At 49.2% G+C, this 13851-nt stretch overlaps 3 protein-coding genes across 17 annotated transcripts in view; 1 reads left to right on the forward strand and 2 right to left on the reverse strand.

Annotated features, from left to right (window-relative positions):
* LOC100405843 (zinc finger and SCAN domain-containing protein 5A-like) overlaps positions 1 to 13851 on the reverse strand; it is a 128615-nt gene that overhangs the window by 30013 nt on the left and 84751 nt on the right. The gene's annotated exons all lie outside the window — the stretch shown is intronic.
* LOC100402578 (zinc finger and SCAN domain-containing protein 5A) overlaps positions 1 to 13851 on the reverse strand; it is a 112217-nt gene that overhangs the window by 13615 nt on the left and 84751 nt on the right. The window lies entirely within an intron of this gene.
* Positions 8254 to 12379, forward strand: LOC100406208 (zinc finger and SCAN domain-containing protein 5A-like). Its single transcript, XM_054250538.2, has 4 exons — positions 8254 to 8878; positions 9656 to 9841; positions 10971 to 11148; positions 11407 to 12379. Exons 1-4 carry the CDS (start codon positions 8495 to 8497, stop codon positions 12153 to 12155), a joined length of 1497 nt encoding a protein of 498 aa, XP_054106513.2. The 5' UTR covers positions 8254 to 8494; the 3' UTR covers positions 12156 to 12379.

Consider the following 13851-nt stretch of genomic DNA (forward strand, 5'->3'; position numbering starts at 1 on the left):
ACACGTGCTCAGAGAATGGGGCCCGGCAGGCTGGAGATGAGACTTCTGCTTGTTTCTGTTTAGCTTCAGACTCTTGAGAAAGAGTCATGTCATTCATTCATTCATTTGTTAATTTAGTCCAAAACCACTTTCTGTCTTTCAATGGTCTTTCAAAACCCTTTCCCCTTGTTACTGTGTTGACAATGAAATGAGGACCTGCCTGGCGCCTGGAGACGACTGTTCCGCCGCTTCATGAGGATCCTGGCGGTGGGTGACTCAGTCACTTCTGAACAGATAAGGAATCTGCAGCAGCCTCACCCACACTGAACCCCTCCACTTTTCTATGAAATGGCCCTCCTGTATTTTATTTTGCAGATCTGCAACTTTTTTTTCACAGCTGATTAAAAAGAAAAAGCTACCAGTTCACCCCAGACTTTCTTTTGATACAGTAAGTAAACAAAACAGATTTTTTCCCCCAGAAATATCAGGAGACACTTCCTGGCACCCCACACTGCATTGGCAGGAGGGTTCACAGTTCCGGTTCAGATGTGCGGTGCTTCAGGTGGATGCACCGTAACAAGGATCTCTCTGCCGGGCCATCCTCAAAATCACATTCAGTCATGGGGTTGCCCTTCCAGGCTGGCAGGAAAGGAACCTGGGCCAGGCACCGTGAGCGTCCACAGTGACTCACATCTGCTATCTCAGCACTCTGGGAGGCTGACACAGGAGGATTTCTTGAGAGGAAGAGTTTGAGACCAGCCAGGGCAACATAGTGAGACCTGCCTCTACAAGTAACTGAAGAGACTGTGTGCCTGGATGCCGAGGTCATAAAGACTTCAGAATACAGGTAGGGGAGGAGGTGTGCGGGCTCGCAGCCAGTTCCTCAGTGAATGAGGCAGAGAAATTGGTAAAAAGAAGCAAAGTGAAAACAAGAACGATGTGCCCATTTTCCATGTCTTCCTGGTTCACAAAGGCAGGTGGAAGAAACCACTGAAGAGTAGAGTTCTCTTGAAGATGACAAAAATTACTGCGTTCCCAGGTTCAGATTCATAAAAAGAAAAAAAAGAGAAAATTTTGCGGTGTGCAGGGTGAACAAGCTCTGAAGAGGTATTATACAAAAATAAACGAAATAATAATAAAAAAAGGTGTGTTATACAGACGAGGGGCTGTGGTCAGCGTTAGAGACCGTCTCCGACTTCCGATGGCTCCGAGGCAGAATACGGAATGAGGGTAACCCGGGGTTAAGGCAGAAGCAGAAGAAGAGCAGGTGCAGCCAGTTAAGGGAGAATTAGGCAGCACACAGATGCATCCTCACTCCTGTGACAAGACAAGCCTCCCCTTCAGCCTCTGATGGGTCGCAGGTCGATCCTTTCCGGGGTGTAGCCAATGGGAGGCCTCTCGCACTGAAGGTATTACTGGTTCATTTAGGTTAATAAAAACCCTACTTTCCGAGGCTCTCGAGCTTCTTGCTGGAGTCTCATTCCCAGTGTGTGAGTTGTCTTCAATAAATCTGTGCTTTCCTTACTCCATTTTTTTTGTGTGTCTTTCGTTGCTTTGTCCTTTTGCGACTCTGTGCGTTTCGTTCCATTTTTTTGTTCGACATGCCTGGAACGTGGACAACTCCATCCGGCAACAGCTCCACTCACAATTCTTTTCCTTTACGGTGCTGCTTTCAGCTGTGTACATTGCTGAGGAGGATCCACGCCGCCATTCTGATTGTCACTTTCCGTTCAGTATTCAATAAACTACACGAGATTGTCAACGCTTCGTTACAAAATTCGATAGTCAACTCTTCATTATAAAATACATTTCCTGTCGGACACTTTTACCCAACTGTAGGGGAATGTGCTGTTTGGAGCACATTTTAGGGTAGGCTAAGCTAGGATGTTCCATAGGTGACCTAATATTGAATGCAATTTTATTTTCTACATTTTCAGTTTATGCTGGCTTTATCAGGACATGACCTTATTGTGAGTTGAGGAGGACCCACACTGCACTGAACACTTGAAATCTGCTAAAAAGATAGATTATGGGCCGGGCTTGGTGACTCATGCCTGTAATTCCATCAATTTGGGAAGCTGAGACGAGCGGATTGCTTGAGCCCAGGAGTTCGAGGTCAGCCTGGGTAACATGGCAAAAACCCATCTCTACAAAAATTACAAAACTTAGCCAGGCATGGTGGCGTCTGCATTCCCAGCTACTTGGGAAGCTGAGGCAGTAGGATCATTTGAGCCCGGGGGGGCAGAGGTTACAACGACCCAAGATTGTGACGTCATACTCCAGCCGGGGTGACAGAGTGAGGTTCTGTCTGAAAAAGCAAAAAAATAAAAATGATAGATCATAAGTGTTTCACCCCCTCCCCCCCACACACACCAAAAAACCAAAAAGCAAGCCAGGTGTCATGGCACGTGTTCTTTGTCCCTGCTACTGGGGAGACTGAGGCAGGAGGATTGCTTGACCCAGGAATTACACAAATAAATAACTAATGAAAAGAAGATAGTAACTATGTGAGTTGGTGAACACATTAATTAGCTTGACTGTACTGATAACTACACCCTGTCTAGGGATATGTAAACATCAGCATGGTGACCTTAGTCACCAAGGACAGACAGAGCCCAGGAATTGGAGAGCAGCTGGGGCAACGTAGTGATACCCAATCTTTACAAAAAATTATTTTAAAATTAGCCAAGTGTGGTGGTGCTTGCCTGTAATTCCAGCTACTCAGGAGGCTGAAGCTGGAGGATCTCTTGAGCCCATGAATTCAAGGCTGCAGTGACCTATGAGTGCTCCATTGCGTCCAGCCAAGGTGACAGAGTAAGTAAGACCTTGGCTCTAAAAATAAATAAGAAAATAAATTTATCCACAGAGGTAGGAGATCTTTTACAAAAAAAAATTATAAAATACTGATGAGAGAAAATGAAGAGGGCAGAAAAATGGAAAGATATTCCATGTTCATGGATTGGAAGGATTCATATTGTGGAAATGACCATAATATTAACAGAGATCTACAGATCCAACACAATCTTTCTACCAAGATGCCAAGGACATTCTTCATGGAAACAGATGTCATGTCTCAAGAGGAGAGGATTTGAGGGAATTTGGTGGGTAGATGGTGGTTTTAGGCAGACACCAGTTTATTCCAGTTAACTCCATTCTGACTCACTATCAACATCTCAGTTGTTAACAAGAAAAATATCTCAAAGTATGAGAAAATGCATCAGAAAATAAGTGTCAGAAATTTTTGGCAAAATGACCTTGTATCAGGCACTTTACTCACATAATCTTACTTATCTTAAAAACAACACATCAGGAAGGTAATAATTCTCTGGTTCTAGTCACAGGGAGTTTGAAGTTCCCGAAATTCAGCGGCTTGCTTAAGATTTCCCAAAGATTGAAACCAGAATCAGTGTAAAATTAAAAGCCCTCCAACTTATCTTAAATGTTAGATGAGAAAGTTTACTCTGAATTAAAAATGAAAGAGTTTGCTGGGCACGGTGGTTCTCGTCTGTAATCCCAGCACTTTGAGAGGCCAAGGTGGGCAGATCATGAGATCAGGAGTTCAAGACCAGCCTGACCAACATGATGAAACCCCGTTCTCTACTGAAAATACAAAAAAATAGCTGGGCATGGTGGCGTATGCCTGTAATCCCAGCACTTTGGGAGGCCGAGGCGGGTGGATCACGAGGTCAAGGGATCGAGACCATCCTGGTCAACATGGCGAAACCCCGTCTCTACCGAAAATACAAAAAATTAGCTGGGCATGGTGGCGCGTGCCTGTAATCCCAGCTACCCGGGAGGCTGAGGCAGGAGAATTGCCTGAACCCAGGAGGTGGAGGTTGCGGTGAGCCGAGATGGCGCCATTGCACTCCAGCCTGGGTAACAAGAGCGAGACTCAAAAAAGAAAAAGAATGAGTCACAATTTGATTTGTGAACGAGTCAGTTGATCCTGTGAACTTTCCAAATTGTAATTTAATTATGCCTAGCACTTAGTTCTCATCCCACAATGACTCCATGATCCAGGCAGCAAAATTCGAACCCTTTAGGACCCTCAGTGAATCTACAAACCACCCTCCCACCATCCTGGAGTGAATGCAGGGTGGTGACCAGGTGCCTTTCTCTGGTTCCCACTGTTTTTATATAAGGGTAGGTTGGCTGATATAAAACCGGTGATTTAATCTAGTTCAGGCAAACCTTTCCCATGTGAATTCCAAGAGTTTAAAAAAGAAAAGTAAAGGATTATCACTGAGATCATTATATATCAGCACTGACTATCTTTATTTTTCAGTATCTTCACATGTGCTTAAACTGGATTAAATCAGTGGTTTGATTAAATCCACCAACTCCACCCCCACCCCGGCTTTTTTTGTTATTGTTGTTTTTGTTGAGATGAAGTCTCATTCTGTCGCCCAGGCTGGAATGGAATGGTGCAATCTCAGCTCACTGCAACCTCCACCTCCCTGGTTCCAGCAATTCTCCCACCTTAGCCTCCCAAGTAGCTGGGATTACAGGCGCCCACCACCACACCCGGCTAATTTTTGTATTTTTGGTAGGGACAGGGTTTCGCCATGGTGGTCAGGCTGGTCTGGAACTCCTGACATGGTCCATCCACCTCGGCCTCCCAAGTAGCTGGGATTACATGCATGAACCACTGTGCCCGGCCCAACCAACTCTGAACACGTCCCCTACTTTACTTATTAGGATATTACTGTCTGTGTGGCATGAAGAAACCCAAAGTGAGTAAAACGTACGGATGTGTATTTTCTGAGGCCTCCAGATACTTCAGAAATATGACAAATCACTCAGCAGAGCGGGACAACCCATGCTGTTTGCACAGTGGGCCTGTTTAATACTTGAATTTCCTGTGGGTGGGGTTTCATTGGGAAATGCAATCAACGCCAATCACCGAAAATGCATTCTGTGGCCCTAAACCAATCACGGGGCCGCACAGGGAACCAGAAGAGGGGCCTGGAGTCCCTCGGCTTCTGTATAAATAGAGCAGTTCAGCTCCCGACCGGGTGGAGAGCGCAGCCCGCACGCGAGGAGGTCGGAGGCGGAAGCCGGGAAGGCGGTGAGCGACCCGCGGGGCTGCCTGTGGGGTTTAGGGGTTGGCGTGGGATGGAGGGGCTGTTTCAGAAAGATGTGGGTTTATCTTCTCATGCATTTGCTCACAGACATTGTGAAGGCAGCGGGTCTGTATTGCACCCCGTTATTAACTCTGGTTTGTTATGTAACTCTTCTGTAACATAGGAATGACACTATTTCATCATGGTTAGGTTACATTTTTGGGACAGGGTCTCGCTCATTGCCCAGGCTGGCTTGCAATTCCTGGTCTCAAGCCATCGGCGGACACTTCCCCAGTAGCTGGGACTACGGGCACATGCCAACACACCCGGCCACTTTGCTGTAGAGATGGGTTCTCAGTACGTTGCCGAGGCTGGTCCTGAACTCCTGGGCTCAAGCATGCTCCCAACTCGGTCTTCCAAAGGGTTGGAATTACAGGCACGAGCCACGTTGCTGCCCGCACACCACTTGTTAAAAGGGGTCACTGGAATTTCTCTTTCCACAGGGTATAAAATCAAGCCATTAATGAATGAGCATCGACCTACTAGGCCAGTGAGAATCTGAGCTAAGTGTCCCTACCTGGGTGTCCTGTGTGCTGTCTACTCCCAGAATCGAACACTGACCCCTGTACGTACATTTAGTTTCTCCCGTGTCCCGTTGCTTGCTTTAATGCGAAAAGACGTGAGAGCAAATACAAGGAGGTTTCTAGGAACGTGAAATCAATTTTTTAAGAGACAGGCTCTGACTGTGCTGCCCAGGCTGTTATCAAACCCTTGGGCTCCAGTGATCCTCCCGCCTCGGCCTCCCGAGCAGCAGCAGCTCCCTGTGGCAAGCCACTTTTAATGCAGAATTTCAGGCTGCCTGTTCTCTCTCACATCTCTATGCTTTTTCAACAAAAAATTAATTTGCTTCTAATTGAAAACTAAACATTGTACATATTTGTGGTGTACAGCATAATGTGCTTTGCAGGATATAGAACTTGTAAAAGGGCTAAACTGAGCTAATATTCCATATGCCCTAACTCATGGGCTAATCATCTTCGGTCGTGCGAATACCTGAAATCTACTCTTTTAGCAATTTCCGAGTGTACAGTGCGTTGTTTCGAGCTGAAGTCCCCATGTGGGACAGTTGCTCTCCTGAGCTGATTTCTTCAACTGACACTCACACCCTTTGACCTACGTTTCCCCAACCCCCACCCAGCCCTGGTAACCACCGTTCCACTCACTGCTACTGTGAGTCCACTGGGTTTCAATTATTATTTATGTCATTTACTTCCTTTGTTTAAATTTTTTCATAATTTGAGCTTGTATTTTGGATTCGGTGGGTCCTGTGCAGATCTGTGGCAGGAGGGAATTGAGTGATGCTGAGGTTTGGGGTGTGACTCTATCCGTCACCTAGGACGTGAGGACAGCACCCTATAGGTGGTTTTTCAACCTTCCCTCCCTGTGTCCCTCCCGAGGTTCACTGGTTTGGATCCACGTCCTGATTTCCTTTCCTGTGTACACGCCCAGGAGCGGGACGGCCGGATCAAGCAGTTGTTCCACTTCTGATGTTTTGGGAGCTTCTGCACTGTCTCCCATGTCGGCTGCACTGACTTACATTCCCAGCACAGGGCACCGAGGCTCCCTGTCCTCGGAATCCTCTCCCACACTCTTGCCATGTATCTTTTTGGGAACAGCCACTCTAGCTGGCGTGAGGGGTGTCCTGTGGTTTGGATTTGCATGTCCTGAAGATGAGTGATGATGAGCACCTCTTCCTAGACCTGCTGGCCATTCACCTGTCACCCCCTTCTAATGTGTTTTCTCACTGTGGAGTAGTTTGAGTTGCTTGTGCTTTGCATAGGAGCCTGTGTGAGATGCGTGGTGTGTAAATACTGCCTCCTCCTCTGGGTTGTCTCCCCGCTCTGCCGATGCTCTCCCTGGCTGTCTGTCTGTTCTGCACCTGCTCAGATTCCTTCCAGGAGGTTTAAGGTTTCCATCCTCCAGGCTTCCGGGGACCTTTCCCGAGACCCTCCTGTCAAGTCTTTCTTCTTTCTGAAAACCTTCAGAAAGCATCCCCCACCCATGGCTAGGAAAGCAGAGCTGAGTTCTCACAGCTGCTGAACTTGGATAATAATGGATGGCTGGAGAGTATCACACAGTGGTTCTTGCCTAAAGAAACTACAGTTGGAACCACATTTCAAAAACTTTCTTTTTTTTTTTTGAGACAGAGTCTCGCTCTTGTTGCCCAGGCTGGAGCTCAACGGCATAATTTTGGCTCATTGCCACCTCCGCCTCCTGGGTTCAAGTGATTTTCCTGCCTCAGCCTTTCAAGTAGTTGCGATTACAGGCATGTGCCACCACACCCAGCTAATTTTTGTATTTTTAGTAGAGATGAGGTTTCACCATGTTGGTCAGGCTGGTCTTGAACTCCTGACCTCAAGTGATCCTCCTGTTTCAGCCTCCCAAAGTGTCAGGATTACAGGCGTGAGCCACGGTGCCTAGCCTTAAAAATGCCCTACTGTCTGATCCCAGTTCGTGAACATGTCATTAAGCTCTGGACTTTAAATCTACTTTCTGAGATGAGATTAGGAGTAGAGAAACCTTTGGAGACAGAAAGTGGATTAGTGATTGCCCGGGGCTGGGGTGGGCGGGGCAGGGGAGATTCCTGATTGGGATGGGGCTTTTTGGGGTGATGAGGTAATTGTGGAAATAGACTTGTGGTGATGTTTGCACAACACAGTGCGTGTCTTAGCGCCATGAAACTGTGCACTTACTTACAGGGGGTAACAGTGATTACATTTATGAATGTCCGTTTTACCCAAAATAACAACATCTGTGTAGGAGCTTAATTCTCACAGGATTACTTAATGCTCTCCCTTCCCTGGAGCAAATAAAGGTTCTGAGGTTAACCAGAAAATGTGTTGGGGGAAAACTGTAGGTTGTAAGTATTTTTCTCTCTCTTTCTGCATAATGGGGAATAAGGACTTTGCCTTGAATCTTGTGCGCACGGAAAACATACAGCACTGACATGACTGTCGCATCAGATTTTAGGAGCTGCACGTAACTGTCCTGTCCGACGTACAGCTGAAAACCATGTTGTTCCAATAGAAAGGAGAACGGAGTCGACCTCCGCACAGCCATTTCCTAGAGATCAGAATCCGGGGGAGGATTCAGATTTGAAGCCAGAACATGTAGTCAGGTATAGACACCGGAAGAATAAGAGAGTGGATTCGTTTCCACGGTGCCGAGTCTGATACCGTGGAGGAGCCGCAGCCAGGACTGGGATGAGGGGTTTAGGAGGGAGGGGCGCATGGAGCGGAAACTTAAACGGACTGGGTTCACGCTCTTCTCTGCAGACTTCTGAGTGAATCGAGAACTGAGGAAAACCAAAGCCCTGTGTGCGCGGGTCTCAATTAGACACCAGCTTCCGGAAGAGCTTGCTAAGAGACTGACGGAAACATTCTCCACTAGATATGGCTGCAAACCGCGCACCCTCATGGGGTCAGGGAGAAGCCTGCGACAGTCCTGGGTCAGAGCTGCCACGGTTGGTGGCACCCCCAGAAACTCCACTTGGAAATCATGACCGGGACCCTGAGACTTGTCACATGAACTTCAGGATGTTCAGCTGCCCGGAGCAGTCGGACCCCATCCAGGCTCTGAGGAGACTCACTGAGCTGTGCCACCTGTGGCTGAGGCCCGACCTCCACACCAAAGAGCAGATCCTGGACATGCTGGTGATGGAGCAGTTCCTGATCTCCATGCCACAGGAGCTCCAGGTCTTAGTCATGATGAACGGGGTGCGGAGCTGCAAAGAGCTGGAGGACCTGCTGCGGAATAACGGAAGACCCAAGAAATGGGTGAGTAGGACCCTGGTGGTTGGTGCAGGGAAGGGGAGCTGGGCTGGGCCTGCAAGGTGCAGCCGGACTGGAGAGGACACGAGGGGCTGCTCTAGGTCAGGGCTTCCAAGTAGAGGACAGTTTGCCCGTCAGGGACACATGGCAGTGACAGGGGACATTTTTTGGTTGTCACAAGGGAGAGGACAGGATTCTCCAATGCTCAGGACAACCCACCATGACAAATACTCATCCAGCTTCAAATATCAGCTGTGCTGAGATGGCACATCCCTGGTCTAGGAGAGGGACAGGCAGAGGGGACCCAGAGACCCACACCCTGTGTGAGGCCAACATGAAACAAAGACATTGGTAAAATATTACGCCTGACGGAACCCAGGGAAGGAGGCATTAGAGTGAACTGAAGGGGGCTCCAGAAGTCCCCACCTGAGGCAGGGAAGTGGTTGGCATCAGAGATCCAGGCATCTCTCTCCAGGTCCCCACAGGAGCCCCTAAGTTCCAGCACAAGGTGAGCTGCCGTCAGCCAATTGAGCTGGATTCACCCAGAATATTTCCCCTTTTCTTCTTGGTTTAGAGACCCTTTCACTTAAAGGACCCATATTTATGTAATTCTCTAGAGAAAAAAAATTCAGATAGGACTGCTGTGTCCACAGAGCTGACTGTGCATTGGGAAGATTTTGAACATTAATTACAGTAAAGTGTGAGCATGACGGCAGGACCCAGGGAATGTGAGAGCTACTTTCAGGTTCTCACCGTGCGTCTGATTGTCTTTTTTCTCTACAGTCTGTGGTCACCTTTCAGGGAAAGGAATATATCGTGCAGGACTCAGATGCTGAGATGGCCGAAGCCCCCACCAGTGTCAGGGATGATCTGAGAGACGTGCCCAGCCAGCGGGCCTCCTCTGTGAATGACGTGCACCCAGGTGAAGGCCAGGCCAGCCGAGAGCTGCAGACTCTGCCCGGCGGGCAGGTGAGTGTGTGAGGCCCTGGTGTCTGGGCAGACGTGGGGGAAGGAACAGGAGGAAACTGAGTGTGCCTCTGGACTGATTAGAGATTTGGCACAGGACAAAATTAGAGCCATTCTCCATGGACATGGTACATCCCCAGACATTCCTGAGCCATCACAGAGAGTGAAGCTTTATCTACATTTTCCTACCATGGAAGCTTTGAGCATTTAGGGTCGGGGGTAAGAAACGGTCTCAGTGTGCTGGGCGCGGTGGCTCACGCCTGTAATCCCAGGCTGAGGCAGGTGGATCACAAGGTCAGGAGTTTAAAACCAGCCTGGCCAACATGGTGAAACCCCATCTCTACTAAAAATATAAAAGTAGCCGGGTGTGGTGGCGTGTGCCTGTAATCCCAGCGACTCGGGAGGCTGAGGCAGGAGACTTGCTGGAATCTGGGAGGCAGAGGTTGCAGTGAGTTGAGACCATGTCACTGCACTGTAGCCTGATTGACAGAGCGAGACTCCATCTCAAAAAAAAAAAAGAAAAGAAAAGAAATGTTGTCAGTGAAGTGAGAGAGGCTGTTGGCACAGATGAATCAACTGAAGGTCCCTTCCCCACGGCCAGTTTCCTCAAAGACATTTCATGGAATCATTCAGCCAGGAACCCATTTTCTGCAAATTATCTATTTTTTTTTAAATTTGAGGAGTGTTTCTCAACTGGGGTGATTTTGCCTTTCAGGACACATTTAGCCATGTGTGGAGATGTTTGTGTGTCATTGTAGGGGGTGGTGGGGTGTTCACAGCATCTAAAGGGTGGAGGTGGGGTCTCCGCACTGCACAGGAGCGTCCCCACCAGGAGGATGATGCAGCCCCTGTGCCAGTGGTGCCACGGGTGAGGGATCTCGATCTAGAGTCCTGCTCCTTCCAGAGTCAGGGACAGGGAGAGTGTGGCATGGCCAGGCACAGGAGCTGACTTAGAATATGGAGGGTCCCGATTAGGGACAGACTCAGAAATGAGGTGGTGATGTTGATTTGGGGTGATGGGGTGACCCAGAGGAAGTCTGCACGTTTCTACACCTGTGTCATTAGAAAAGTTGGTTCATCCAATCAGGAAGGGACGGAGATGTTTGTGTTTCCACCAGTTTAGACCCAGCAGTCATTGCTCTCGATTTTTCACTGTCAGGGAGAGGACTTCCTGCTGCCAGAGACCACTGACATAAGAGGTGACCCAAAGTCTCCGGGACCCAAGCAGACCTTGGAGAAGAATCTGAAGGAAAACAGCGAAGAGAACCCAGGACTTACATTTCTGGAGCCTCGGCTTCCAAAGGGCCACAGTGAGTATGAAGATTTGGACCTGGAAAAATTAGCCACTCTCTTCCTAGGTATGGGACTGGGGGCCCAGCATGTCTGGGGGAGTTGGTGCCCAGCTCCCAAATCCTCTCCATCCCCCACTCTCCAGAGACTTACGGTCCAGTGTCTTAGGCTTGAGGTCAAGGTGGATGTTCTCAGCCAACATCAGCTTTTGGTTGCAATGAATTTGGTGTGTTGAAAATGCGCCTTATTAACTGTGTGTGTGGAATCCCCTTTTCCAGCAGATCTGGTGAAGGAAAAGGATGGGAAGGAACCCCCTAAAAGAGCCTCTGTGGCGAATGTGGATGCTGACACAGCTTCTGCCTGCGCGGTGGACACAGAAGCTTCGACTCACAGTGAGGACAGAGAGTCTCTGAATCCGAGAGGTCCCACAAGAAGCAAACCAGACGCCACCTCCATTTCCCAAGAAGGGCCTCAAGGAGGAGACACACCTATGGGCAACAGAGAATCCCCGGGACCAGCTGGGATGAATCCAGTTCATTCCCCAGGCCCTGCGGACGCAGGCAGTCACCCCGCTGGCCAAGAAGCCGTGGCACTGCGGCCCTTTGCCTGTGACGTGTGCAGTAAGAGGTTTAAGTATTACAGCAAGCTGGTCATCCACAAGAGATCACACACCGGAGAGAGACGCTTTCAGTGTAATCTCTGTGGCAAGCGCTTCATGCAGCTCTCAGACCTCCGAGTTCACCAGCGCACCCACACCGGCGAGAGGCCCTACACGTGTGACGTCTGCCAGAAGCGGTTCACCAGGACGTTCTCCTTGAAGTGTCACAAGAGGAGCCACACAGGGGAGAAGCCCTATGAATGTAGAGTCTGCGAGAGAGTTTTCACCTACAGGAAGAACCTGAAGCAGCACCAGCGCATCCACTCTGGAGAGAAGCCCTATAAGTGCTCCCAGTGTCCAACAGCCTTCGGTCGGCCCGAAACGTTAAAACGTCACCAGAAAACACATGGCAAAACCACTTCCTGGTGATTCCACAATCAGGTCTATGTCTTCACGTCCTATGTGAAGGATGATTTTTCACTGTTGTTATCAGATGATGTACGACACACACAGCACATGCAAGGGCCTGACACACGCGGGGGGGGCCCTCGGTAGGATTCACCAGGATGTCTGAGGAAATAGTTATTCTCCACACTGACTTGCGTTTTCTGTTTCATTATGTCTGTTGTTTTCTTCCTTTCTTTCTTTTCGAGACGGAGTTTCGCTCTTGTTACCCAGGCTGGAGTGCAATGGTGTGATCTCGGCTCACCACAACCTCCGCCTCCTGGGTTCACGCAATTCTCCTGCCTCAGCCTCCTGAGGAGCCGGGATTACAGGCACGCGCCACCATGCCCAGCTAATTTTTTTGTATTTTTAGTAGAGACGGGGTTTCACCTTGTTGACCAGGATGGTCTCGATCTCTTGACCTCGTGATCCACCCGCCTCGGCCTCCCAAAGTGCTGGGATTACAGGCTTGAGCCACCGCGCCAGGCTCAGCATTATTTTATTCAAAATTTTTGAAATAATTTTTTGTAGTGATGGGATCTGTCCTGGCCTCCAGCAATCCTTCCACCTTGCCCTCCAGAAGTGCTGGAATAATGGGTGTGAGCCACCACACCTGGCTTTAGACTTTATTTTTCAGAGCTGTTACAGGTTCACAGGGAAATTCAGCGGACAGCACAGCGTTCCCCTAGAGGCGATCCCCACACAGCACAGCCTCTCCCCATCGGCATCCCCAGCAGGGTGGGGCGCTTGTTCCGTCAGTGAGCCTGCCTGGACACATCCTCACCACCCAGACCCCGTGGTGTCCATTAGGGCTCCCTCTTGGTGTTGTACATCCTGGGGGTTTGGACAAGGGCCTAATGATGAGCATCCACCACTGGAGTATTACAGTCGGGTGTCTTCGCTGCCCCCCGGATCCTCTCTGCTCTGCCTATTTACCTGCCTGCCCCGGATGGTGGATTTTTTGGCCTAAAGTTGGCAACCTCTAAATTCCTGATTTGACTCTTGAACTGTAGAGGCACTCGGAGTCTCTGGTGACTAGTTGGTCCTAGTGACGTTACCATCCCATGAAGGCTTTGTTAGTCCACAGATGGGCGGGCCCCAAACTCAGATTCTGATTTAGTAGACTGGGGGTGTGACCTGTGAGTGTGTGTTACAAAATGACTTCATTTTGGTAAATGACCACGGATGACCCTTGTCACTGTCAGTCTGTTACTCTCTGTACTTCAGGAAGACCATTCTGAGTTCAGAGACTGAGGGGTGCCTTCCTCCGTGACGTTTAACTGTGTTCAGTGGGGATGTGCACGGCCCACTCTCCTCCGTGACGTTTAACTGTGTGGAATGGGGATGTGTATGGCCCACTCTCCTCCGTGACGTTTAACTGTGTTGAATGGGGATGTGCACGGCCCACTCTCCTCCGTGACGTTTAACTGTGTTCAATGGGGATGTGCACGGCCCACTCTCCTCCGTGACGTTTAACTGTGTTGAATGTGGATGTGCACGGCCCACTCTCCTCCGTGACGTTTAACTGTGTGGAATGGGGATGTGTACGGCCCACTCTTGGTGCTTTTCTGTGCAGCTGGAGATGCACTCGTTTTGGACTTTTGGCCTTTATCCACTTTCTAATGTATTCTTTCTCTGGGGAAAAATGACTGGGGAGTTTTGGAGGAGAAACTGCACGAGA

This window comes from Callithrix jacchus, chromosome 22, assembly GCF_049354715.1.
Source record: "Callithrix jacchus isolate 240 chromosome 22, calJac240_pri, whole genome shotgun sequence".
NCBI lineage: Eukaryota > Metazoa > Chordata > Mammalia > Primates > Cebidae > Callithrix > Callithrix jacchus.